The sequence below is a fragment of the Gymnoscopelus microlampas genome (genome assembly GCF_963454915.1).
Source record: "Gymnoscopelus microlampas genome assembly, chromosome: 5".
Lineage (NCBI taxonomy): Eukaryota > Metazoa > Chordata > Actinopteri > Myctophiformes > Myctophidae > Gymnoscopelus > Gymnoscopelus microlampas.
This window is the reverse complement of record NC_139942.1, coordinates 17,724,713-17,749,011: the sequence shown is the minus strand read 5'-3', so window position 1 is coordinate 17,749,011 and position 24,299 is coordinate 17,724,713. Positions and strand designations below refer to the sequence as shown.

At 41.5% G+C, this 24,299-nt stretch overlaps 1 protein-coding gene across 1 annotated transcript in view; it reads left to right on the top strand.

Moving 5' to 3' along the window:
- Window positions 1–24,299, top strand: part of LOC311045577 (phosphatidylinositol 4,5-bisphosphate 3-kinase catalytic subunit alpha isoform) — a 45,424-nt gene that overhangs the window by 12,151 nt on the left and 8,974 nt on the right. Inside the window, exons 6-18 of the mRNA XM_084057512.1 lie at window positions 1,547–1,632; window positions 3,419–3,524; window positions 5,772–5,924; window positions 8,626–8,760; window positions 9,580–9,704; window positions 10,551–10,632; window positions 11,487–11,651; window positions 13,216–13,319; window positions 15,010–15,181; window positions 16,027–16,133; window positions 18,763–18,884; window positions 20,340–20,418; window positions 24,121–24,291. Of these exons, the coding sequence (XP_083913638.1) occupies window positions 1,547–1,632; window positions 3,419–3,524; window positions 5,772–5,924; window positions 8,626–8,760; window positions 9,580–9,704; window positions 10,551–10,632; window positions 11,487–11,651; window positions 13,216–13,319; window positions 15,010–15,181; window positions 16,027–16,133; window positions 18,763–18,884; window positions 20,340–20,418; window positions 24,121–24,291 (1,607 nt within the window). The remainder of the gene's footprint in view (window positions 1–1,546; window positions 1,633–3,418; window positions 3,525–5,771; window positions 5,925–8,625; window positions 8,761–9,579; window positions 9,705–10,550; window positions 10,633–11,486; window positions 11,652–13,215; window positions 13,320–15,009; window positions 15,182–16,026; window positions 16,134–18,762; window positions 18,885–20,339; window positions 20,419–24,120; window positions 24,292–24,299) is intronic.

Below are 24,299 nucleotides of genomic sequence, written 5' to 3'. Positions count from 1 at the left end.
GGGTTAAACCCAACTAAAAACCCACATACCTACCAAAGTCTTAATGGCTAAAAATACCTAAAATAGAATATCTAAAGCTGAATTTGAAATATAGCCTGATTTATTGCACAAATGTCTGTTTATTGCAAAAATAACTTATTTTCATATTAACCAACTGAAAAAGGGAGCTTGACACAACACATCTTCTTTCTGTTAGACTCTTTTTTTCTTTTAGGGCTGGGCGATATGACTTGAAATCAATACCACGATTATTTCAAACTTTTGCCTCTAACGATCAATGAATGAATGAATGATTTTTGGGCGGTGCAACCGCCCCTATATGTGAGGTTTGGACATCGACATTCGCTGCACTGTGATTGGCCACCATTTTACCCCCCCACCCATTGTACCCCCCCAACCCTGCGCTGTGATTGGCCACCATTGTACCCCCCTAACCCTGCACCGTGATTGGCCACCATTGTAAACTGGTTGACTCTATTCAGGACTGTGATTGGCTAGTGAAACACATGACACATGTGCATAGCCCTATAAATAGGACTATGCACTTTAAAAAAACACATTTATGTTTTTTTTAAGTGAATCACACATTGTGGGTGGAAAGGGTATTAAAAAAAAACTATTATTTTTTAAAGTGAGCTTCCATCACCGTGATGACCACTGTTAAATAACAACAGTGACATAGTGCTCCAATTCCACATGCTGTGATTGGCTAGTGAGACACACGCCAGAAGTAGTTAACCTGAGGGAGATTCTAAAAATGCCTCCTAAATCCTGACCTAAGTTTTCTGAAAAACTTTTTGAATAATATTTATTCAAAAATGACAAAAACTGTATTATGTTATATACTGTACTGCAACAGGAATCCCAAAAGGGGTTCCCGTCCTGAAAGGTATAGTTACAAAAAGGGGTTCCGGCCCAAAATGGGTTATATAGCATCACAATCATTTTATCCATTTGTATGTTGGCTGTTCAAAAATAGCAGATGTACAAGCTCACAGTGCGTCACTTCGTGCCATGCTGCACGATCAGCTATTTTTGAGAATATCTGAATAGTTTGTGAATAATCTTTAAAAAAAACTTTCTGGAGGTCACTGGGACAAAACATTTTCAGATGAGAGGGGCCACGGCAAAAATACACATCAATTTAGGAGTCCTTGACAAGAAAAAGTTTTGGGATTTGAGAAGTGAAACCTAGTGATGCTGACTCTGTTTCTGCTATCAATTGTACAGCACTGAACGTAATTATCAGAAAATGTCAATACGGTTGAATTTCTACAATGAATCTTTTGTTCCCTTCTGGTTTATGGAATTTCGCACAGAGGGAATCAATGTCTTGTCTTCTGCTTTAACTTAGTACAACAGATGGTTCAAACAGATGTCAACCAATTTTTCTCTCTTAGTATTATGAAATGCGTTTTCAAAGAACAAAAAAAACAAAACATTAGAATACAAAGTGTTTTTGCACGGTGGAAGTATCAGAATCAATCAAAGCCACTCGGCCCTGTCACAAGCTGAATGTTCTTTGTCCTTGTGGCTGTGCTTTTAGATCTACGTCAGAACGGGGATCTACCACGGTGGGGAGCAGCTGTGTGACAACGTCAACACTCAGCGCGTGCCTTGCTCCAACCCCAGGTATGCTGCCGTCGAGCCCAGCCTCCTCGTTTGTGACTTTTAACTATTTGACTGCCAGAAATAAAACATTTGATGGCTAAGCCACTGCAAGCGATTTTTTTTAGTTTTCCTGGATCTGTGTAAAAAAAAAAAAAAGAGTACATAGTACACCCAGAAATCACGTGATCACAAAAAAAGCTAGGCACCTTATATGTTAAAGGTTTTATTTATAAAAGTATTTTTTTCTCGGCTTTCTGTTTTTCTGCTCGTTTAAAAAAAAAAAACAAGCCACATTCAAACGGCCATAAAATGGAGGATCGCGGCCGGCCAATTATTTTTTTCCGATTTTACCGCGCCCCCGTGCGTGTATTGAGCCGTGAGGAAGGAGGTCACGGAGAATATTCCATGACTTTTTTCCAAAGGTACATTAAAATCGCTGTTTTCGCTGGCAATGGGGCGGTAGACGGATTAATTGATTAATTGATTCCTGGCAGTGAATGAGTTAATAGTTTACGCGGCGAGCGAGTCTTTTTTTGCCAGCGGTCCTTGAAACAAAAAAGTTTGAGGACCACTGTTCTAGGAATAGAAAAGTTAAATCACAGCTCCGAGCTAGTAAAACAATAATGTTACGATTATAAAACGGTAGTACAACAAGTGAAGCATTACAAATATCTCTGTAAATGAAATATCATCACGGGATGAATTGCATCGTATCGGAATGGCATAGACTGGCATTCTTGCTGATACCGTTACCAGCATTGTATGCTGTATCGGCAGCTTTTCCGATACTGGTATCGATATTGGAACAACTCTGTCTTTAACCATGCCATTAAAGGTCATTACACACCGGCGAATATACGCAAAATTCGGACTCGTTCCGAATAAATAAAAGACGCCTTTTCGCTTCGCTTTTTCGCTCCGTGGAAGCTTGCATTGACTTTATACGTTTTTTTTAAAAAGCGTATTATTTGCATGAAAAATTCGCCCCCGGTGTGTAAGGGCCTTAAAGGGGAAATCCACCCATTTTCAATATTTAACTATGTCATTAATATAGCATAAAGGAGTTGTGTCGAAATAAGAAAAAAGTTCCCCCCTTTCTGTATTGCCTTGAACTGGAAGATTGATTTTGGGTTTAACATGGCAAATTACAACACGATGAGTCATCATGTTGTAATTTGCAATGTTAAACCCAAAATCAATCCTCCAGTTCAAGGCAACACAGAAAGGGGGGAACTTTTTTCTTATTTCCACACAACACCTTTATGCTATATTAATGACATAGTTAAATATTGAAAATGGGTGGATTTCCCCTTTAAGACCTGAGGCCGATTCTACAAAATATGTCTTCTAACAGTTTTCTGAAAAACTTATGTTTCTATGTCAGTGGTCCTCAAATTGTCATGTCAAGGACCCCCAAAATGACATGTATTTGGCCACGGACCCCATTTCAAAATATTTTGTTCCAGGGACCCCCAGGAGCAAAGATTTGAGTTAAAAAATGCTCGCTTTAAAACAATAAATATTCAAAGATTTGCACACATTTTCACGATTTTTCAAAAATAGCAGATCTACAAGCTCGTAGCGCGGCACTCGGTGCCGCGCTACGAGCTTGTAGATCTGCTATTTTTGAATAGCCAAATTGTAAAATAATGCTTTTTTTTTTGCTCAAATCAAGAAGTGACACAGATGCGTTCCAGGTCTTAATGGGTAAAACCCTCTTGGCGTTGTCGTCGTGACTGTATCAGGTTGTGATTTTTTTGGGGGGGAAACACAGATTGTATTTTTTGTGTTGTCCTGTTGGTGGCAGGTGGAACGAGTGGCTGAACTACGACATGTACATTCCAGACATCCCCTGTGCAGCCCGCCTCTGCCTCTCAATCTGCTCTGTGAAGGGCAGGAAAGGAGCCAAGGAGGTGAGACCCCCCACCCACACCGCTATTAACCACTTGAGCTCTTATCAGGGGGTGGACACCTAGCCTGGAATCCAGACTGATTTACTACTTTCTGCGGGGTTTTTCTCTCACTTCGCAAAGTGAGAAAAAGACAATCGTCCGGATTCCAGGCTAGGTGGACACTTAACTCTCTCAGTGCCACACAACGAGATATGCCGAGTTTTTTTCTGAATGCCCTCAGTGCCAAGAACCAAAAATCCAGAGTTTTTAATTTTTTGGGGGGGGGGGAAATGTTCAGAACCCAAGATATCATTATCTGAAGATTTGCAGCTCCATCCACTCCTTGTTTAACTTATAACTGAAAAAGGCTGTATCTCGCTTCCTAAGCACTTTCTTTTTACTTTGGAAAAAAAAATAAAAAAAATTGCTGGCACAAAATGAACATAATTCTTTTATTTCATTGGCACTGAGAGAGTTAAGGTTTGCCCTATTGGGATTTTTATTCCCTTTCTTCTTGTTTTGAGGGACTGGGAAGCAACCTCCTTTTCTTCACTATTCACACAATCTAAGATAATATCTGTGTATCTGTCAACAAACATGATGGAACGTCCTTGCAGCTCTGTTCAGAGCACTCTATATATCTCTTTCTTGCTCTTTTGTCAGTCTTAACACTAATAAGAAGTGCTGGTATGTTTTGTCCACCTACTTTGCCTTCTGAGTGTGGTGAATGCGTTTCTATGGTAATGATGACCTTTCACTTTCCCCAAATTAAGTTCTGTAGCTCAGTTTTGTATGTTAACAGACTCCACTTTGTGTGCATTTGTTCACTTTGTGCGCATTTGTTCACTTTGTGTGCATTTGTTCATGTGCAGAGTGTGATTTTGCGATAAAGACGCTAAAAGTGCAGCCTTGCCATAAAAAGTAGTCTAATGTATGAACTAGCAGATTTGAGGAGAGCCTCCCTTGTGAAGTACACAAGCACACTCAAACATTTGTATGTAATGCAGATATGTGCTTGCGTGCCCCCTGCAAAATCTTACGTTTTCAGGAACATGACCTGTACTTGTGGTTTTGAGAACTTTGAACTTAGTCTACCCCAGCTTATTTAATTTGATACTTTGACCTGTGACAGTGACGCACAGCAAAAATAGCTGATCTACAAGCTCAAAATCTTTAAAAAGTAGGTTGAGAAAGAGAAATACCCCCACCCCCCCCTGTTTCCACCGGTCTCTTGCTCTTGTATGTGGCTGGTTATCTATCCTGAGAAAGAGTCTCATGCGGGTTTAAACTGACCAATATTTTGCGTGTGTTTTTAATGTTATGCCCATAAACTAGTACATTCATTTTAATCACATCCTTGGCTCGGCGTGAGTGTGCTTGAAGTAAAGCCCAACTTACAGTCTTACTACTTTGACTTTGTGAGGAACTTGCATTGACCTGGTCTTTAGATACTGTACTTTACAACGATAAGCATCCTGGCTTTTGGTGCACTTGTGTTTAGCGGTGGTACTTGACTTAATCCTCTTTACCCCTTTGAGGGGCATAGGGCTTTCACCAGAGCTCTCCATCTCACTCTCTTCTGGGCCTGGACTTAAAGGCTTAAAGGGATTCTAGTTAACTTTAATCCTAAATTTAAAAATATTTATATATTATTTGGCATTTTCCCACTCTATCAGCCACTTTATAATGATGCTGGGGTGTTTTCCTGCATTGAAACACAGTCCTCTTTCTGAAATACGTATTTTCCTTACTATTTATGTTTTGACATTCGGGTATCCGGTTCTGTCCGGGACGTAAATGAAAAGCACGCATGTGCGCGTCCGTGTCCGTGTGAACTGTCCTTTCAGCGTCCTCGCTCAATGTTCTGTGATTGACAGCGAAGGTTGGCCAATCAGGTTGCGAGTTCGAGTGAAACCGAATGGAACCGAGTCCAGCCTGAGTGCACCCGAACCAAAAACGAGCGGCAGCCATCTTTTCTGTGTGCTATTCTCTCCGCTGTTTTAAAACTTCAAAAAGGTGTCTGATCTCTGAATTTGCCTAGAATCCCTTTAAGGATGCAGGTATTTGTTAATAAACACCTGGATCTTGCTTGTGAGACCCTCGGTGGTCTTCCATGTTTCAGAGCCATAGAGCAGGTAGCGGTGGTAGGCCTGTCTCAATTACTACATAATTTCCTAATAGCAATTATTTGAGATAATATTCGTCATAATCCTTTCCATGTTGAGAATAATCCATATGGTGTGTCATTGGTGTGTGTGTCCCTTTCAGGAGCACTGTCCGCTGGCCTGGGGCAACATCAACCTGTTTGACTACACACACACGCTGGTGTCGGGGAAGATGGCGCTGAACCTGTGGCCCGTTCCCCACGGCCTGGAGGACCTGCTCAACCCCATTGGGGTCACAGGCTCCAACCCCAACAAGGTCAGATGTGGACCTCTTCCTTTTAACGTCCATATACACTAGGAAGTGTTGGCATTAGTGTTTATACCAGTGGTTCTCAAACCTTTTCGTGTCAAGGAACCCCCAAATTGATACGTATTTTTCCACGGACCCCCAATCTGAAAATGTTTTGCACCAGGGACCCCCAGAAGAGAAGACCTTTTTTTTTTTCCACTTTCAAGATTTGAAAAAAAAAGTAAAAAAATAGCAGATGTACAAGCTCTTGAATATCTGCTATTTTTGAATATCCAACATGTATAAATGGACAAAGTGGTTAAAATGGTTGTGTTGCTACATTAACTACTTTTGCTGGGGACCTCTGGGGTTCTCCAGACCCCACTTTGAGAACCAAGAATGGTTTCAAAATGTGTGGAAATTAGCAGACCCACAAGCTATGCCATGCATTGTGAGCTTGTGCAAAAGGCACATGGTACATTATTTATTTTGGTTATTGGTACTACCAGTCATTCATTGTATATTGAAGTTATTTAATTTTTTGTTTAAAAAGCCCAAAAGGCAAACAATTTTTTTTTGGTAATTTAATATCATGATCGTGACAGCCATACAAACGGCCTAACCAGACAAGTTGGCATTAGCTTGTGGGTGTAAAAAACACACACACACACACATATACACAGAGGTTGATATTAAAGATGTCGATAAGCAAATTCTATGAACAGTTAACATAACCGAAACAGAACAGCACAGTTCAGAGAACAAGTTGTCCAGACTGTGTCTAAATACTGTGGTTCTCAAAGTAAAAAATCTAGATTTTTTGTTCAATTTTTGATTTTTTCAAAACAAATCTTCTTTTCTGGGGTGGTCCCTGGCACAAAACCTTCTCAGAAGGGGGGCAAAATATATATATATCAATTTGGGGGTCCTTGGCACGAAAAGGTTTGAGAACTACTGCTCTAATGGCTCTTTTCCCACTGCAAGAACTAAGCGAACCGCACCGCATGTCATAAAACGTACTTCATAGATTCGGGGTTTGTTTTCCCTACACTACGGCTGGGTCTCAGATAAGGGTCAGATCTACAAGCTCGCAACGCGTCACGTTGTGAGCTTGTAGACATGTTATCCGTTTTATATAAGATGGTAAATGGCGCCCTTTTTTATATAGCACCTTTTATCCAAAGTGCTTTACAATGTGCATTACATTCACACACAGCACGGCAGAGGAAACCATGCAAGGCACCAACCTGCTCAGCGGGAGCAATAGGCTCTATGCACAGCAGCCATATTGGAAATAAGTTGGGCCCCTTCCTTCTTTCCTTCACAGGTGTTACCAATGATACTAATGAAGGCTCTGTTCCATTTAGTGTAGCACAGTGGTTCTCAAACGTTGCAATTTCAAGGACCATCATAATGTAACTCTGAGAGTGTACAAATGGAACCAAATGGACCCGTAAGGGTCCATTTGGTTCCATTTGTACACTCTCAGAGTTACAGACCCATAGGGGGCCATTTAGAACCCCCTCAAGGACACCCATATGAGACCCATTAGTGTAGCAGAGTGTTTCCAGTGAGTCAACATGCACACTATCAGCACCCTGACTCTGTTTGACCAGAATGGAACAGAGCCTTCATTAGTATCATTGTTAAGACCTGTTAAGGAAGTAAGAAAGGAGCCCAATTACATTTTCCAATATGGCTGCTGTGCATAGAGCCTATTAGGTGGGTTCAGAGCCTTGCTCATGGACACTTCATGGACACCAACACAGTGGGAGCCCCGTGATCGAACCGGGAACTCTACCTCCTCCTGAGCCACTGATTTGATATACCTGGAAAGTTCCGGGTTACCCTTCATAGTGGAAAAAAGCCATAACATACTGTAGACCACAGCGGGAAGCCGCAAGGTTTCACGTTTCCGCGAGTCACCTCGTTTTAATCCATTAAGACTGGGAACGCATCTGTGTCATTTTCAGATATCTTTGGCTATTCAAAGAATAGCAGATATACAAGCTTGGTGCCGCTGCTATTCTTTAAAAAAATCGTGAAAAATGTGTGTAAATCTTTGAATATATGTGTATGTTTTAAAGCGAACATTTTTAACTCCGATATGTCCTCCTGGGGGTCCCTGGAACAACATATTACATAGTTGGAGCGCCACTGATATAGCAACATACTGTTAGGATTTAGAAAACATTTTTTGATCATGTATTTGGCCGCGGAACCCCATCTCAAAATGTTTTGTCCCAGGGACACCCCACAGAAGCAAAGATTTGAGTTACAAATGTTCCCTTTAAAAATCTATATATTCTAAGATTTGCACAAAATGTCAAGATTTTTCTAAAATAGCAGATATACAAGCTCATAGCCCCGCTATTAGCTTGTATATCTGCTATTTTTGAATAGCCAAAGAAATCTTAAAACGACACAGATGCGTTCCTGGATTGAAGGGGTTAAGCCACCAGCTAAGCTTCTCATCCCACTTATAAATTATTCACTGATACAGTACATGGCCCTTTGTGCAAAAGGTGCCATTATTTTGTGGTTCCCCAACCTTTATTCCAAGAACCCCCAGTTTAGTTATTTCCTTTGTGTTGTTGAGGGTGTATACTGTTTGTTCATTATTGATGGCGTTCCTTTTGTGTGTGGTGTCTTTACCCTGCTGTACCTACAGTGCTTTCTCTCGCCCTCTCAAAAGGTCTTTTCTTAACCTTTCTTTTTAAACACCCAGGAAACGCCATGTCTGGAGCTCGAGTTCGACCACTTCAGCTGCCCCGTCAAGTTTCCTGACATGGCTACCATCGAAGATCACGCAAACTGGAACATCTCCAGGGAGCTGGGCTTCAATTACAGCCACACCGGTTTGGTAAGGCCTAGCAAACGTGTGTGTGTGTGTTTTGGGCGTGTGCGTCTAATCTGTATTGACAATGTGTAAATCCATCATAACATGAGGGAGGACTTTGTGTGCATGCGTGTGTAGACCTCACCACACATAACCAAACAAACAACTGCTACCAGCAGCAGTTTGTGCTCTACCGTAGAGTCTCTCATATCTGCCACGGTGACTACATTCATGCATTGAATCATGTGTGTGTTTGTCTGTGTCTGCGCACGCAGACATATGCTTGTGTGTGAGCATACCGTTGCAGATAATTACCATTATAATTTAGGCATTTAGCAGACGCTTTTATCCAGAGTGTCTTAGAGTAAATCTCATGACCCCTTACTCAACTGATGGCAGGGTATATCGTTACGTAATACGTAAGGGACTCCCTCTTTCCTTGGTGTTTCGCCTTGATTGCGCTTAAACCCTAACATTTAACTCCACTAAAACTATGCCTAAACCTAACCCTAACCTCACAAACACTATGCCTAACCCTAACCTTAACCCTAACCTCACAGAAATAATGCCTAAATCTAACCTCAAAACCCCCGTCCGCCTGGGCGAAACACCTGGCAAAGACATCCTCCCCGTTAAGTAAACAGTGCAAAGAAAACAAGTTAAGTACTTACAGGAAGTGCTGCAAAGTAACTAGGATACCAGGTAAACATCAAACCTAGCACCTAAACATGTTCATCTAAACAGCAACCCATATGAAACTCTGATCTAATTATTGTATATCGGCAAAGATGATTCATTTGTTTGTGTTTGTGCCTCACCGTGGTGTTTTGTGGTCTTTTCCAGAGTAACAGATTAGCGCGTGACAACCCACTGACGGACAGTGACAATGAACAGCTCCGTCTGATATGTAACAGAGACCCTCTGTCTGAAATCACAGAGCAGGAGAAAGACTTCCTATGGAGACACAGGTACGGTGTGAGAGTGCCTGCTTGTTGAACGTTAAGCAATACGATCGATTTCTCCTCTATGACTAATCTACTTTAATTTATGCATTCAAATGTCAATATACATATTGAAGCTATTCTGATTTTCATTGCGTCTTTGAAACATTTATTGTTAAACAATTTTTTGAAATGATTTCCTTGCTATCCGTTGCTTCAACCGTTTAACTTGTGTTAACCCATTAAGACCTGAAACTGTGTCATTTTTAGATTTGAGCTAAAAAGCATTATTTTACACTTTGGGCTATTCAAAAATAGCAGATATACAAGCTCATAGCGCGGCACCGAGTGCCGCGCTATGAGCTTGCAGATCTGCTATTTTTGAAAAATCGTGAAAATGTGTGCAAATCTTTGAATATATATATATTTTTAAAGCGAACATTTTTAACTCAAATCTTTGCTTCTGGGGGGTCCCTGGAACAACATATTTTGACTGGGGTCGGCGGCCAAATACATATAATTTTGGGGTCCTTGACATGAAAAAGATTGAGCACCACTGATATAGAAACATACGTTTTTCAGAAAACTGTTGGGATTTAGGAGACATGTAGAATCGGCTTCAGGTCTCAATGGGTTAATATTCAGAAGTCTGATTTCAGTAAATAAAGATAAACCACGGTACAATGAGGTACATTGTTGAATTGCCAGAAGTAAAACATATTGAATATCAGTGTTTTAACACTTTTAAGCCATTATCACTCAGCTCCTCTGTAATAGGCTCACCAAACGTATGTTTTAGCTTTCAGAAACGGGCTTTAATGTAGATGTTTGTTATTACCGACAACTATTTAACCTTTTCATGTCTTATTTCAGACACTACTGTGTCAATATACCAGAGATTCTTCCCAAGATCCTCCTGGCAGTGAAATGGAACTCCAGAGATGAGGTTGCACAGGTGGGACGCTCTCACGTTTCTGACACAGTTAGATCTTTGCACGGCGTTGCATCGACAAATTCATACACGTTAGACCAGGGGTCTTCAACAGGGGTACTGCAGGGGGTCTGCCAAATCTTTGTGTGATTATAGGGACTTAATTTTTAGTTTTTACATTAACCACTTGAACCCTCACATCCCTATTCTGGGGGGGACATTATCGGAAAATAGCAGATCTCCAAGCCCACAACGCCCCGCAGCTTGTTTTGTCAAAGAGGTTTGGTGTAGAGGGAAACAAAGAGCAGACCAAGTAACGAGCCAAAGTTTACAAAGTATTGAGGGTTTAAGTGGTTAAATGTCTGAAAACACACATTTAACATGAAACCAATATGTAGTGGAGGGCAGGGTTGCCAGATCTGCTTATAATTTCCCCGCAAGATTGTATTTGAAAACAGCCGATCTACAAGCTCACAACGCGACGCGTTGTGAGCTTGTAGTTCGGCTATTTTCAAATAGCTGATGTATATGTTAAATGTGGCCCATAGTCGCTTCTTTTGGACTGGTTTTCCTAGACCTGGTTGCTTGTTTCTGGCAACACTGGTGGGAGGGTCCCTGCTTCATCTCTCTCTCAGCTAAGGGGTCCTTGGCCTGAAAAACGTTGAAGACCCCCCTCCCTGTGTTAGACATTACTTCACATTACATTGATGCCACTTCGATAATAACACTTTATTAGTAAACACTTTCTAATAGATTTTAAAGTAGAGTCCGACCAATATTCTGCTACATTTGCTGTTACATGCAGTACTGTATATGGGGTTGATATCCAATCACAGTAACTCTGCTCATTCTAACCACTCCGTTTGTTTCGTGTCCAGATGTACTGCCTTCTGAAGGACTGGCCTGCCATTAAGCCGGAGCTCGCCATGGAGTTGTTGGATTGTAACTTCCCCGACCCCATGATCAGAGAGTTTGCTGTGAAGTGCCTTGACAAATACCTGACGGACGACAGACTCTCGCAGTACCTCATTCAGCTGGTTCAGGTGTGGAGCAGGTTGCACCGTTACACCATAAACATAAACAAAATATTAATGATACAAAGCTTGTCCATTAATAAGAGATGCACAATATAGCATATCGGTAACTTTTTGAGTTTTTTCGTAAAGTAACGCCCTACTTGACTATACTACAGCGTCACGCAAAAGTATCGGAAGTAGCAGATCTACAAGCTGAAAAGACAGTGCGAAGCGGCACTTTTTTATTATTGAAATTCTTTATTAGGAATAGCCCCTTGAGATGTAGCATCTCGTTTTAGAGGGGATCCTAGGTACATGATACACTTTATAGACATTTTCCAAAAACAAAACAAAGAAAACAAAACAAAACAAAACAGAGGGGGAAACAAAACATTAAACAACAAAAAGCAAGTACAACAACCAATTCAACAAACAATATCAGATATGACAAAACAAGCAAACAACAAGACAGATGACAGGATACACAACAGAACAGGACAGACAGACAGACAGACAGACAGACAGACAGACAGACAGACAGGACAAACACATAAAACAACAGAACATGTAAAGCATAAAAATGGAACATTAAGTCAACACAGACAGTGGATCAATATCGTGAATTTCAGTATATTGAAAGTGATTAATAGAGGTTATATGACAATGTTATAGTTATTATTTAGTTATAGACATGTACATACACTCTCAAAATAAGAAGACAGCGTATTTTTGAACAGATAAAAAGATGAAATGGAACGAATATTTGCCGGTAGCTTATTCCAATCTGAAGGAGCTTTAAACATAAAGGCTTTCTTGGCTGTTGCTTTTGAAAAAGTGGGAACAGTAAACTTTTTGAGCTTGTAGATCTGCTACTTATGCCGTTTTTTTATTTGAATTTGAGTTTTGGACATATGAGGTTTCCACCCGACAGTGATATATTATTGCATATCTCAACAGTAGTGTACATGATTTATCGTCTAATAATTTGCCACGGTTTGAACCTAGTGCAGTTTAAGTTGGCTATTCGCCAGGAATTGAGATAACGAATAAGTGCAATAAAAGATTTTAGTTCCAAAAATCAAATTGACTAATAATTGTGTACACAGTACTTAGAAGAAGAACAAAAACTTGTCTTAATCCATTGATACCTGGAACTGTCTCATTTTTAGATTTGAGCTAAAAAAGCATTATTTTACACTTTGCGCTACGAGCTTGTAGATCTGCTATTTTTGAAAAATCGTGAAAATGTGTGCAAATCTTTGAATATATATATTTTTAAAGCGAACATTTTTAACTCAAATCTTTGCTTCTGGGGGGTCCCTGGAACAAAATGTTTTGATGGGGGTCCGCGGCCAAATACATATCATTTTGGGGGTCCTTAACATGAAAAAGATTGAGCATTGATATAGAAACATGCGTTTTTCAGAAAACTGTTGAGATTTAGGAGACAGTAATGGGAAATACTGCAATATGTGTTGTGCAGCCCTACCACTAATGCCATTTGAAGCGTGTCACACAACTGATATGTTCCATCATTTGCTTCAGTGTGTTGCATGTGAACACTGCATCCTTTTTCCTTGTCTGCTCCCAGGTCCTGAAGTACGAGCAGTACCTGGATAACCCACTAGCGCGCTTTCTGCTGAAGAAGGCCTTGACCAACCAGCGGATAGGACACTTCTTCTTCTGGCATTTAAAGTGAGGCAATGTTCACATAGCTGTGTGTAGACAGCCAAATGAGTTGTTTATGTTCACGTTGAAAAGGTCGGCACGTGTGTGAATGTCATCTGACAATCTGGTTTCAGGTCCGGTTGAGCCCGTTGGAAGTGTCATTGCTCTGTGGAAAACGCCGACCTCAGTGTTTTTTAACACTGTGTGTGCATGTGTGTGTGTGTGTAGGTTGTGTTAGGACGTAAACGCTCTCTCCTCCGTGCCTCCCTCTAGGCCTGCACCTTTCGATTATTTTTTTTAACCCATTGAGACCTGAGGCCGATTTTACAAATGCCTTCTAAATCAGTAGTTCTCGATCTTTCAAGATTTTTCAAAAATGTTCAAAAACAGCAGATGTACAAGCTCGCGGCTTGATGACGATCTAAAATGACAACGACGCTTTCCCGGGTTTTAACACATTGAGTGCCAGAGGTTTTTTAAAAACGGGGTACAGCCGGTGCCAGCGTTTTTAACAATTTTTGTACCTTTTTCAAGTACGGTAGTCACACAATATTTTCCGTGATCACCGTCCTCACGGTGATCCCCTCATTGCACAGACAGGGGTCTTGTAGAATCGGGGGAAAAAAACAAAACATTCGGTAATCCGTTCCATAGTTGCAGCCAGTTGAAAATAGTCAAAAATACATCGTAAAAAAAAAAGTACACAGGAGCCGAGATACAGGCTTTTAACACATTGAGTGCCAAAAACGGTCCGGACAGTTTTTCATAATCCTAACATGGTGTGCCAAAAACGGTTATGGCCGTTTTTGGGGAAAAATATGAAAAAAAAAAGATTTCTTTTTTTTTTTTTTTTCCGTCACAGCACCAGGAGATATCATTTTACGAAGATTTAGACTCCAATCCACCTCCTGGTTGAGTTATGACTTCAAAAGCCGAATGTTTTTAATCTTTTTCCCCGGATTGTACGAGACCTCTATGTGTGTAATGAGGGTATCACCGTGAGGACGGTGATCACTGAAAATGTTTTGTGACTACTTGAAAAAGGTCCAAAAATTGTTAAAATTCCAGGCACTGGAGGTACCCTGTTTTGAAAAACCCCTGGCACTCAATGTGTTAAAGTAATAAGTTAAACAGGAAGTGGATAGGAGTCTAAATCTTCGAAAAATGATATCTCCTGGTGCTTTTTTTATGATTATGAAAAAGGCCAGGGTCGTTTTTGGCACTCAAACAATTATGATATTGATTGCTTTTTCAATTAATCAAATAATGAATATTTTCCTTGTTTTTTATACATCAGCCAAACAACTTGAACCTGGTTACTTGATTAGTCTGATTAACCACTTAACCCATTGATACCTGGAACGCTTCTGTGTCACTTTAGATGTCTTTGGCTCAAAAATAGCAGATCTACAAGCTCATAGCGCGGCACCGAGTGCCGCGCTATGAGCTTGCAGATCTGCTATTTTTGAAAAATCGTGAAAATATTTGTTTTATATTTTTTTCCGAAAAACTGTTAGGATTTAGATTTTTTTAAAGAATCGCCTCAGGTCTTAATGGGTTAAACACCATGGTGTTGCACAAAATGAGCTAAAATAGGTGAAACGGTCACATCGCGGCGCATTGTGAGAGTGTATATCCGCTATTTATGCTACTGAATAAAATGAAGATATAAATAGATTATTTTATTGTTGATTAAGTGTTGCATCCCTCCCTCCAGGTCAGAGATGCACAACAAGACGGTGAGCCAGCGCTTCGGCCTGCTGCTGGAGTCGTACTGCCGGGCGTGTGGCATGTACCTGAAGCACCTGAGCAGACAGGTGGAGGCCATGGAGAAACTCATCAACCTCACCGACCTGCTCAAGCAGGAGAAGAAGGACGAGGCTCACAAGGTGACACACACACACACACACACACACACACACACACACACACACACACACACACACACACACACACACACACACACACACACACACACACACACACACACACACACACACACACACACACACACACACACACACACACACACACACACACACACACACACACACACACACACACACCACCACCCGTAGCCAAACATGAGGATGACATAAAGAGAGCTCAGAATGCATCGTGAGCTATTTTCAAGTGGCCGATGTGTTAAATAGGGTTAAAGTCAATAAAACTGTGTGTTTTCACGTTTATTGTAAACACGGTGCTCGGTACTCGTTCTGTGGCGAATCCCTGCTCAAATAAATGTCATGTACATGAGGCAAAGTTCGGCAAAAAAACAACTGCATATGTATCCTACCAGTGTGCGAAGTGTTGACCAGTAACTGATAGGGCTGTCAAACGAATATTCGAATATTATTAGAATATTGGGAAAATATTTACATTCGAATATAAAAAATAAAATAAAAAAAGTTATTTTTATTTTTTGTTTATTTGACAGGGACAATACAAAAAACAACATGTATGAAGTTATAAAAACAAACAAAAGATATGTTTTATTGGATCCGAGCACTCGATACATTGTTTTTTGTACTGTTTCGGTCAAAACAAAAATGTAAAAAAAAAGAAATTTGAAAATAAATAAATATATATTATATATATATATTTATAATAACAATAATAATATTCGAATATATTCGAATATCTGCACATTTTTAAGACCAATATTCGAATATAATTTCTGAGGAAAGTTGACAGCCCTAGTAACTGATGAGATGTGCTGTGTGGTTCTCTTCAGGTCCAGATGAAGTTCCTGGTGGAACAGATGAGAAGACCCGACTACATGGACGCACTGCAGAGCTTCACCTCCCCCCTGAACCCTGCCCACCAGCTGGGAAACCTCCGGTACGACAAGCCACACACACTTTCTTTCTTTCACCCATTTTAGACCGGGAACGCATCTGTGTGTGTTATTTTTCGAGTTCCTTGGGCTATTAAAAAAACTAGAACTTCGGCCTCGCTGTGCGCGGCCTCAGCTCTATCGCCCGCGCCCACATAGCGCCCGCGCCCACACAGCGATCTGTGCACCCGCCCTGCACCCCTCCTCCTCCCCCACCTAGGTCCCAGGTAGGACCCACATATAGCTCACATGGGCAACCCAGTTAGGACCCACCTCGGTCCCACATAGAATTGCCTAGGTGGGAGCCACCTAAGGCCCAGATAGAAAACACTTATATCCCACATGGCCAAGTGGATCCCGCTGACATTGCCGACATGGGGCCCATATGGTGGGCGGATTTTGAAACTTTTTTATTTTGTTTTTTGTGACTTTATTTCGGTGTTAGGGTTAGGTTATTTAATTATTTTGGGGGAGCCAGCCCCCCAAACTCCTGAAATGCATAGAAATGAATGAAATTATATTAGAAAAGCCAGGCCCTCAAACCCCTAAAATACATAGAAATCTTTATATTATTGTCTGAACACTATTTATTTATTTATTTATGTTTAAGTTTTATTTATTCATTTATGAATTATACTATTTATGTATTTGTTAGCTGTTATAATAATCCATTATGAAGAATTCCGTTTTCCAGATGAGCATAACAACATAAGAGTTGTTCTTTAAATGGGCACACTATTTAATTATATTGATTAATATATATGAAATACATGTTTATTTATTAGACTTTAAAAACTCAACATTAATAAATAATCAACCATATGAGTCTACTGAAATAGCCTAGATTATGCCCACATCAGCCAATATGTAGGCTGCCAGGGCAGGGCAGGTAAATAGAAATAGCCTAATGACATCTTGTTAAAAACACAACCAGATGAATAAGATGTAATATCCCATCCCATACCAAATCGATCTCAGGAGATGTTTCATTCAAGAACTGTGACACTTGTGCTTGGGTCCTTTGGGTTTGTATATTTTTGGAATGTTGTTCTCCTGAGGCATGCTGTCTGATGTCAGCCAGTCCACCATGCGCCACAGAAAACATACGGCGACATACTTTGCAGTTTGCTTTGTAAACATCTACACAGACGCTGTCATGCCAAGGGTTTGTCTCTTCACACTCACGTCTGTACTTTTGGAGGCGTTTTCTCTTTTGAAGACTTAGCTACGTGAAAGCGTCATTGGTCGTGAGGTGCACGCACACAGCTTGTTGTGGGCTAGTTGACATAGCGTCCACCTCGAGTACGGCATGTCGTGTCTCTCTCACTCCGTGTGTGTGTGTGTGTGTGACATCTGCAAGGCAACAGCTCCTCCTCCCTCTCTCTCCCTCTCCGTGACTGTCTCTCCCCCTCTCTCCCTCCCCCTCTCTTTTTCTCTCCCTCTGTCCGTTTGTCTCTCTCCCCCCCACACACACACACGCGCACGCACACACATCTCTCTCCTTGTCTCTCTCTCTCCCTCCCCCTTTCTTTCTTTCTCTCTCTCCCTCTCCCTCCCTCCCCCTCTCTCGCTCGCTCGCTCGCTCTCTCTCCCTCTCTGTCTGCTTGGGGCTCGTTTGCATAGACCACGGCAGCGCTTGTTTCTAGCCCGTTTCACGGATGTGGCAACCATGGTATTCAGTTTTGGTCGCAGATGATGATGATTGGCTGTTAAAAGAACCATCAGGAAGTAAATTGCGAGCTGGCGTAGTGATTTGCATAAGTATTGGGGCATAATGCGTTTCATATTAATTGTACATCGTGCAAGTACAGTAACGGTATGGGAAGCAGCTGGTGTTACAGGCAGAATATTGAGGAATTTTGGGGGAAAATGTGGAGTTAGTTGGGCCATGTGTGTGCTTGCAGACTGCCTCCATAGACTTGTGTAGCCTCCATGAGTTTGGCCGCCAATTAGGGTAGGTCGGAGGATAGCAGATCTACAAGCTCATAGCGCGGCACCGAGTGCCGCGCTATGAGCTTGTAGATCTGCTATTTTCAAAAAATCACGAAACTGTGTGCATATCTTTGAATACATATATTTTTTGAAACAATATTTTTAACTCAAATCTTTGCTTCTGGGGGTCCCTGGGAAAAAAGATTTGAGATGGGGGTCCGCGGTCAAATGCATATCATTTTGAGGGTCTTTGACATGAAAAAGTTTGAGCACCACTGATATAGAAACATAGTTTTTTTCAGAATACTGTTGGGATTTAGAAGACATTTTGTAGAATCGGCCTCACTTAAATGGGTCAAGTTGTATTTTTGTTATCGATTTAAGATCCCATCATCGATCCTGTCGGGCTCTTTCAGTTTTCATTCAAGGAGTTGCTTGAGCGACTTCCGTTTCGTTTGCGCGCCGACCTTTTTCCTGCCCTAAAGGTGGTTACACACCGGCGAATATAGCGAATATGCGCAAACTTCGGACTCGTCCCGAATAATTAAAAGACGCTTTTTCGCTTCGCTTTTTCGCTCCATGTACGGAGCCATTGACTTTATAAGGTTTTAAAAAAAAACGCATTATTCGCATGAAAAAATCGCCCCGGTGTGTAAGGACCTTAACTCCTCACCACACATTCCATGGTGTGTGTGTTTTCAGACTGGAGGAATGCAGGATGATGTCATCGGCCAAGCGGCCACTGTGGCTCAACTGGGAGAACCCGGACATGATGTCCGAGCTTCTTTTTCAAAGCAACGAGATCATCTTCAAAAACGGAGATGGTGAGGAACTCTCTTGTCTCGCACACACTTGTGAGCTTGTGGACCTGCTACTTTCACTGTTTTAGAAGGTGTATGGATTTTAGAAAACATTTTGCTTCCCCCGAAATAGGAACGCCAGGATGAAAGTGGTTAATATTCATCGGCGAATAACAATGGAACCATAACGTCAAGAGATTTTGTGAACTGTTCAAATCATCTCTTGTCATTATAGTCAGGGGATATTAAAAACATCTTGGAATAAATTCCTTACCAAAAAAAATCTTCACCAATGTGTTTGTAAAAGTGTCTAGTAACACATCTCACAAAGAGATAAAAACGGCCATAGCCACCCTTTTCCAGGTATACTTTTTGTGTGTAAAAAGCCCATTGAGATTAGGCCGTTTTTAGCCCAAGGAGGGGTTTTGGTGCAAAACAAATGCTTGCAATGGATTCAGAATCATAAAAACACCCTAGTTTGACCCCTCACATGCTACTTAAAACAGAATAAAATTTTGTTTTTTTCCCCCCCACATAAGGTTATGGTGGGTACCCCAACTTTCTGGAGCTGTCAAAAAATTCTCCTAGGGAAACTGCATTTCAGTCTTTGTGAGATGTGTTACTAGACACTGTTACAAACACATTGGTGAAGATTTTTTTTGGTAAGGAATTTATTCCAACATTGGAAATCTTTCTGCTAATATCCCCTGACTATTATGTCTGGCCTCATACCTCATCTCCAGCATTAACAGATATGAGTTTTTGTTTCTACATAGTGTTCATTTGTAGTGCTAAGTGCAATTTTTCGTTACGCATAAGGCATGCTAGAACGAAATCGGCAACGGCTGCCAACCTGCAGCAACTCATGACACGGCACTCTAATACTGTATATCTTACTCTCTGTCGGGTGGAAACCTCATACGTCAAAAACTGTTACTTTTCAGGATTCAAATTCAAAAGTAGCAGATCTACATGCTCGAAACGCGTCGCTTCTCGCCACGTTCCGAGCTTCCGGATCGTAGGGGCATTAATTGGGGCATTAATTGACGAAAAAAACACACAAAGTTAAAATATGGTTTCTGCACTTTTTTGCACACGGTTCCACAACCGGGAGACCCGTTATCGGCACACTGCATTCTAAACCGCAGCTACTCAGGGACTCTGCTCCTTCCATAATCCATAACGTTTATAATGCATCACACACCTGATCAAAAGAGCCGCTTATCATCTGAGACTTAACTGAACGTGACCTCTCTCTCTCTCTCTCTCTCTCCCTCTCTCTCTCTCTCTCTCTCTCTCTCTCTCTCTCTCTCTCTCTCTCTCTCTCTCTCTCTCCCTCTCCCTCTCCCTCTCTTCTCTTTTTCTTTCCTTCTCTTTTTCTCCCTTCCACCCCCTCTCTCTCTATCTCTTACCCTCCCCCCCTCCCTTCACTCTCTTCATCTGTCTCTCTCCATCCCTCTCCTCCTCCTCCTCCTCCAGATCTGAGGCAGGACATGCTGACTCTGCAGATCATTAGGATCATGGAGAACATCTGGCAGAACCAGGGGCTTGATCTCAGGTACCTGCTGCTGCTCCTCTCCTCACACACTGACATGAATAGTGGATGGACCTCATAACCCCGGTGCCACATTAACCCATTAAGACCGGGAACTTGTCCGTAGTCATTTTTTTAGATTTCTTTTGGCTATATAAAAATAGCAGATCTACAAGCTCATAGCGCGGCACCGAGTGCAGCGCTATGAGCTTGTAGATCTGCAAAAAAAAAAAAAATTGTGAAAATGTGTGCAAATCTTTGAATATATAATTTTTTTAAAGCGAATATTTGTAATTCGAATCTTTGCTTCTGGGGATTCTACAAAAATGTCTTTTAAATCATATGTATATTTTTTTAAATGTATCTGGCCGTGGACCCCCATCTCAAAATAGTTTGTTCCAGGGACCCCCAGAAGTTGTAACAGAGTAAAAAAATGTTCTCTTTAAAAAAAATACATATTCAAAGATTTACACACATTTTTCCACGATTTTTCAAAAAAAATAGCAGATCTACAAGCTCATAGCGCGTGATCTGCTATTTTTTTGAATAGCCCAAAGAAATCAAAAAAATGCCACAGATTCTCTCCCCGGTCTAAATGGCTTAATAAGCAATCTGCTATTCATTAAACATGAAGGCCATCGTCCTCTGCAGTCCACATACCTCCTCTCAGGAGGACGTGAGGGGCTCATAGAGAGAGAGACACACTTGTGAAGAGTGTTATGTAAGTCATTCTCAAACTTTCATGTCAAGGACCCCCACAAATTGATATATATTTAACCGTGGGCCCCCATCTGAATTTTTTTTTGTTTTGTTGCTATTTTCAAATAACTGATAGGTTTGAAGTGGTTAAAACAGATTTTAATGCTAAATTAACTAACTTTGCTGGGGGGAGGGGGGGCGGACCCCATGGAACGGTTCAAGGGGGTCACCGGACCCCACTTTAAAAACCACTGCATTAAACAAGTGGTCGGGACCCCCCAGGGGTCCTTGAGGAGGTTCTAGGTGGTCCCCAGCTAAATGAGTTAATACAGCATCACAATCATTTTAATCCTTTTATCCTTATTTGATATGTTGGCTATTCAAAAATAGTAGATATACAAGCATCTGCTATTTTGGAAAAAAACTAATGTAATTAAAAAAGAAACTGTTTAAAATGTTTTGAATAATTTTGATATATTTTTTTTACACAAATCTTCTCTTCTTCCCTGTCACAAAACATTTTTAGATGGGGGGTCCGCGTCCAAATACATAATCTATCATTTTGGGGATCCTTGCCATCAAAAAAGTTTGAGAACCAGTGCATTAACCCATTGAGACCTGGAACTGTCTTATTTTTAGATTTGAGCTAAAAAGCATTATTTTACACTTTGGGCTATTCAAAAATAGCAGATCTACAAGCTCATAGCGCGGCACCGAGTGCCACGCTATGAGCTTGTAGATCTGCTATTTTAGGAAATTCGTGAAAATGTGTGCAAATCTTTGAATATATATATTTTTAAAGCGAACATTTTTAACTCAAATCTTTGCTTCTGGGGGTCCCTGGAACAACATATTTTGATGGGGGTCCGCGGCCAAAAACATATAATTTTGGGGGTCCTTGACATGAAAAAGATAGAGCACCACTGATATAGAAACATACGTTTTTCAGAAACCTGTTGAGATTTAGGAGACATGTAGAATCGGCTTCAGGTCTCAATGGGTTAAACATGACGTTGTCCATGGACTCTGCCGGTTCAGATACTCCAGTCAGGAAGTGAGTAGCCTCCATCTCCAGGCTTTTATTTTTTAGTTTTGCTAAAAAAATAAAAGCCTGGACCAGCGAGTCAATGTTCCGGGGCATAGGAAGCGGGAGTCATCCTCAACCAACCAGAGTGCAGTGGGCGTCGCTCCAAATGTTATGCGGAGCGGGGGCGGGGGTGACGGACAGTTCGGTGAACCAATGGGATTCCACGCATTCTCTCTGCCGGAGATGTTAAACCCGCCCCCTCTATGCCAGATATCAGACACGCTTAGGGCAGTCTAGGAAGTGAGTAGCTGCTAGAGTGAGAGAGGTGTGTGTGTGTGTGTATGTGTGTGTGTGTGTGGAGTGTTATGTAGGTCACGCGCTCAGAGTACGTACGCCTGGAGGGACAGAGCAAAGGTGCTCATCAGGGTTGCCAGATCTGCTTATTATAATTTCCCCCGCAAGATTTTATTTGAAAATAGCAGATCTACAAGCTCACAACGCGTCGCATCGCGACGCGTTGTGAGCTTGTAGATCGGCTATTTTCAAATAGCTGATGTACATGTTAAAGTGCTCATGTTGGCCCATAGCCGCTTCTTTTGGGCTGGTTTTCCTAGACCTGGTTGCTTGTTTCTCTCGCAGAATCTGGCAACACTGGTGCTCACCAGTGGAAACCTTGCATGTCCAAAACTGTTAGATTTCGGGAAATGCAAAAGAAGAACCCGTGTTCCAATCAATCTAATGTAGTTATTATTTAGTCACACGCTCTTGTTAATACTTTAAATGTTTCAGTGTTCATAAAACCCACAGACAGACTTGAGCACTTTCACTTCACAAATGGTTTCAAAATTGCAAAAAATAGCAGCTCCACAAGCCTACAATGCCTCGTGAATGATGCAATGTGTTGTGAGCTTGTACATCGGCTATTTTCACAACGTACGCGCGACACTCGTGTATGACGAAGCGCGGCATTCATTAACAACATAAAAATAAAGTTTAAATTTGGAGATTTCATTGTCGTGTTACTGTGTGTGCCATCACAGAACAACTCCTGCACAGTTAACACACACACACACACACAGACACACAGACAGACACACACACACACACACACACACACACACACACACACACACACACACACACACACACACACACACACACACACACACACACACACACACACACACACCCTACCAAAGATTCCCTTTGTGGAAAAAAAAGCACTCTCACTCTTTGACTTCACAGAGAAAAGGAAAGACATCTAACGTAATTCTCAGGCTAATTAGGTTCCCGTGCGAATGTATAACCTATGAAACGCACAGAGCCGTCTCCTCCGCTGTTAAACACTTGGACCCCATACCCAGGGTTGCCAGGTCTGCTTATTATAATTCCCCCCCGCAAGATTTTATTTGAACATAGCCGATCTACAAGCTCACAACGCGTCGCATCGCGACGCGTTGTGAGCTTGTAGATCTGCTATTTTCAAATAGCTGATGTATATGTTAAAGGAGGAGTTCACCCAAAAAATTACTTATTTTCTATCAATTACACACCCCATGAAGCCTTGATTTCATGGATTTATTTTTGTTTTTGTGGCATTCCTAAGACAATAATTTGATGACCGTGTGTATTTCCGGTAGGAGACATAAATCTACTTTGTGTCTCCTACCGGATACATTAGCTGGTAGGAGACGGGAATCAAATTATTAGCTTAGGAATGCCACAAATAACAAAAAGAATCCATGGATTCAAGGCTTCATAGGGTGTGCAATTGATAGAAAATAAGTCATTTTTTGGGTGAACTCCTCCTTTAAAAGTGCTCATGTGGCCCATAGTGGCTTCTTTTGAGCTGGTTTTCCTCGACCTGGTTGCTTGTTTCTCCCACAGAATCTGGCAACACTGCCCATACCACCCCCAACCCTTTCTAATGACTTATTTTTTTTCTTTTCCTGTCCTCCCCCCCCACACACACACACACACACACACACACACCCCTCCAGGATGCTTCCGTACGGCTGCATGTCCATCGGGGACTGCGTGGGTCTGATCGAGGTGGTGCGGAACTCCCACACCATCATGCAGATCCAGTGCAAGGGCGGCCTGAAGGGGGCGCTGCAGTTCAACAGCCACACGCTGCACCAGTGGCTGAAGGACAAGAACCGGGGAGAGATGTGAGTAA